The sequence below is a fragment of the Halyomorpha halys genome, unplaced genomic scaffold, assembly GCF_000696795.3.
Source record: "Halyomorpha halys isolate HHAL.00 unplaced genomic scaffold, Hhal_1.1 Scaffold11574.1, whole genome shotgun sequence".
NCBI lineage: Eukaryota > Metazoa > Arthropoda > Insecta > Hemiptera > Pentatomidae > Halyomorpha > Halyomorpha halys.
In genome coordinates, this window is record NW_027114283.1 from 1 (window position 1) to 4,113 (window position 4,113).

The 4,113-nt window shown below is 30.1% G+C and overlaps 1 protein-coding gene across 1 annotated transcript; it reads right to left on the reverse strand.

The window, feature by feature from the left end:
- Nucleotides 1-807: 807 nt before the first annotated feature.
- On the reverse strand, nucleotides 808-3,895 carry LOC136796783 (pyruvate carboxylase, mitochondrial-like). The gene is made up of 2 exons (XM_067051489.1): nucleotides 3,634-3,895; nucleotides 808-1,077 (listed from the first exon to the last, which is right to left on the reverse strand). The coding sequence occupies exons 1-2, from the start codon at nucleotides 3,844-3,846 to the stop codon at nucleotides 823-825; spliced, it is 468 nt and encodes a 155-aa protein (XP_066907590.1). The 5' UTR covers nucleotides 3,847-3,895; the 3' UTR covers nucleotides 808-822.
- Between the last annotated feature and the right edge of the window lie 218 nt (nucleotides 3,896-4,113).

Here is a 4,113-nt window from a genome sequence, read left to right on the forward strand (position 1 = left end):
CCCCCCCCCCCCATGTATTGCTGGCATTGGCTTATTCATTTTTATAGTTTCAATACAGCCAAAAATTAATTAATTATATTCTATGAAATCTAGAACAGTTTTCCCAGTCCCTTCGATACCGCTATTATTTATTAAGTTAAATATATCTGATTTGCTAATATAATATACCATAACTATATCTGTTGTACAATTTTGTTTATAGATTTCAAATATTTCTGGATGTAACACACTTGTGCATAGTATAATTAAAGTAATAAAATATAATATCATAAATAATGTTTTGATTTGTATCTAGATGTTTGAACAATATTTCTCATTGTTTTTTGTATAAGTTTATGAGTCTCATTACTGCTACTATTTTCTCATAGAGAAGTTTCAGTAATGCATACTTAGTGCAGGTAGTTATTTCAAATTCCATGATTTGTCTAAAGTCTAATATAAATTTTTATGATGTCTTTCCCCATGTTTGCTAGTGAAAACAACGATTTTTGAATCATATGAGAAAATATATTTTTATAGAACTGCTCGGTGGGGTTCTTCTGATATTTTCTTGTCTTCTCCCGATATTGGGTCTTGTTTCATTCAATACAAGACATGCTATACAATTTCATTGACTTGTACAATGCTGGCATGTAATTTTGTAACTTCTATACTATCACTGATAATCGTCCTCATTATAGCTTGTACCTTGTAGTTTATATACTTGCACATGAACTAATACTTCATCATGAAACAGGGTTCAAGTAAAGTTACATTGATGTTCAGCTCAGTGCTCCAGAAAACAATGGAATATAAAGAAAATTAAAGACAAAGTTAATGCCTCTAACCTGTATCAAGTGGTGTTCCTTCTAAGGATGCAACAACGGCTCCCATTGACGGCTGAGACGTCAAACCTGACATGGAATCAACTGCAACATCAACAACATCAGCACCAGCCTCAGCGCAGGCCAGCATTGCAGCAACACCAGCTCCACTAGTGTCGTGGGTGTGGATATGGATCGGCACATCAGGGTGTTTTTCTCTAATAGCAGAAACTAATAGTTTGGCAGCCTTAGGCTTCAGCAGGCCAGCCATATCCTGAAATTGAATCATAACAACATTAATAGAATAAATACAAAATAATTTAAATGTTTATTGAATTTAAATCTATATTAAGATTTTATTTGTTTTGTTACTGTAAAATTTCAATAGTGTGCAACTGAACTTGAAATAGCAGTGAAATTGACTATATTAGGAGTAAATTTCTTTCATGAAAAAATCCTTGAAAGAATATTTTAAAATTTATACACTAAAAATTTTTAAAAATAGAACCAACTATCTTAAACAATTTAAAAAAAAAAAAAGCAAGATTATAACAAAATAAAATGTAAGAAAAAGTCTATAATTGTGAAAGATTAGTATAATTAAAAAAAAAATTATAAGAAGTTTTTTATCAGTAAACTATTTGTAAATTAAATTTAATAACAGTTATTTTATTTTGCTGAAGGGATACATTTTTTTCTGATATTCCAAAGAAGTTTTTCATATAATAATAATATATTCTTGTAAATACACCTTTTTTTTTTTTTTTTCAATAATTGATAATTATTGTTCTTAAGATTGTATCAGAGAACCATTGATATAGCAACTTAGAGAACAAGTTTAAAACTGATGATAAAGAAAAATAGACAATAAATGATCTCATGTAATATTTTTTATTGAATATAGACTTTGGAAATTACAAGTTTAACTGCAGAGGCTAGCAGATGTGCACAGCTAGTGGGGAACAACGCTTCCTCGGATGCCTGAGTTCAATTCAATGGACAAACACACAAGAAACAGCACACTTTAAATTGACCCCTGACACAAGAACATTTACTGTAAGCACCTCAGAGGAGAAAACCCATCGGCCATTGGGTATATAAAGGCCCCAATTGTCCCAAAGTAACAAGGCCTTCTTTACTGGCCCAATCACACATGAAGGAGTAAAATAAATTCAAAGAACTAAACCAAACTTCATCTTCTCTCACTCTCTGGTAGATATGGCACAAAGAGAGGAAGATGGAAAAGAAAAAGAAAAAAATTATTTTTTTTGTTTCCAGAAAAATAAGTATAGTTATGGTTAGTGAGTATTCAATTAAAATAGTTTTGAACAAAATAAATCTACAAAGAGCTGCCAATACTTCTTATCTGCAAATTAAGTAACTTTACAGGACAAAAGAAAAATAATTATTTATTTTACATCTAACATATTATTTTCTACCAGTTTTTTTTTAAATAACAAACTGCTCCTGATAGATTTTTGTAATATGATTAACAATAATGGTTCATTGTAATTTCATTTTATGTAGAAAGAGTAAAGAGGAAGATATAGACTCAGCGAAATTTTCAGACATCTACAAACATAAGTATATCAGCAGTAGTATTACAAGAACCAGGAAGAAAAAAAGGCAGTTACGTCACCCCAATTTTTGATTTCTTTAATGAAAACTACGTATAATTACTACTCAAAACTGATGAGTCTGCCAAATATAGGTAGGGGGATTAAAAATGGTGGCTGTTTCAAAACCTTAAAAAACATTAATTTTTCATTCAGAGCTCTATGTCTTAAAAACTACCAACAACACTAAAAAATCTAAAAGAACATTGTTTAAAGGAGAGTAAAATTGCTAAAATATGTGCCCTAATAGAGCGATTTATGTCCAATAGTTCTAAAATCTACTGAACGGTTAGTAGTTAGTTAATTTATTTTGAGAAATATATATCTCAGGTATGTGAGGAAATTAAAGCTAGTTAAACGTACTATAAAGTAGTTTAAGACCTTTACCTTCATTGGAATAGTAGTTTTCATAATATTTCCTAAAATAAATTGATTTGTAGTTGTTCGGACAATAAGTTTTAGTTTTGAAAAACTGTAGTTCAGAAACCATAGGATGTACAGATGTCTGTCAGAACTCAATTTAAAGCTATTTAAATTTACTTTAAAATAGTTTATAATGTTTATCTTTGTAGGAGTAGTAGTTTTTATGATATTTGACAAAATAAATTCACAAACTGTTAATTTCAAGTTGTTCGTTTAAATGTTGGATTTTTGAAATTACATTTTTCAAAATAAATTCACTAACTACTGATCTTTCAGTACGTTCTGTACAACATTTTTATGAAATATTACTTTTTAAAAAGCTGTATCTCGAGAACTATTGAACGTAAATAGCTCTATTAGGGCTTTCAGTTTTGCAAATTTACTCTACTTTAAATGATGTTCTCTTAGATTTTCTATTGTTGGTAGTTTTAAAGATATAGAGCTCCGAATGAAAAATTAATTATTTTTAATGTTTTTAAAAAGCCGCCATTTTTTATTCCCCCTACGTATACTTGGCAGACTCATCAATTTTGACTAGTAATTATACATAGTTTTCATTAAAGTAATCAAAAATTAAAATAACTGACTTTTTTTTCCTCTAGGGCTCTTGTACTATAGTAGTCAGCTCTTCTATCTGAAAATTTGATCAATCCTATATCTTCCTTTATACTCAATGGACGATAAATAAAATTAAAATGACACATGTTACTGATCATATAACAAAATTAAAAATAACTTAATCAATATTTATAATAGTAAACATTATAATGAGAAAATAACTATTATGATACCTTAATAGACAAGACATGAGTTCCGGCTTTAACCAATTCAGTAGCCAGAGTTGTGTAGTAGTTGAGGTCATACTTTGTTCTCTTTGGGTCTGAAACATCACCAGTGTATGAAATGGCTGCTTCAACAATACCTCCTGCTTTACCAGCGGCCTCCATTCCAAGGATCAGGTTCGGCAAGTAGTTAAGAGAATCGAAGACACGGAATATGTCCATACCTGATTTGACAGCTTGTTCGCAGAATCTGAAAGTAAAATATATATATAAATAATTGCATTAGTTTTTAATATTAATAATATTCTTCTTCTTCTTCTCCATAGCTCTTCAGCCCGGGATGCTGAATAATAGTTTTTCAAATGTCGCTACGCTTAGCCTTTTCCCTCTAGTTTGCTACTCTCAGCAACTTGAAGTTCTCCTCAACATCATCCATCTATCTTCTTCTCGATCTTACTTTTCTTCTGGCCTCATAAATTCTGCTTAAGA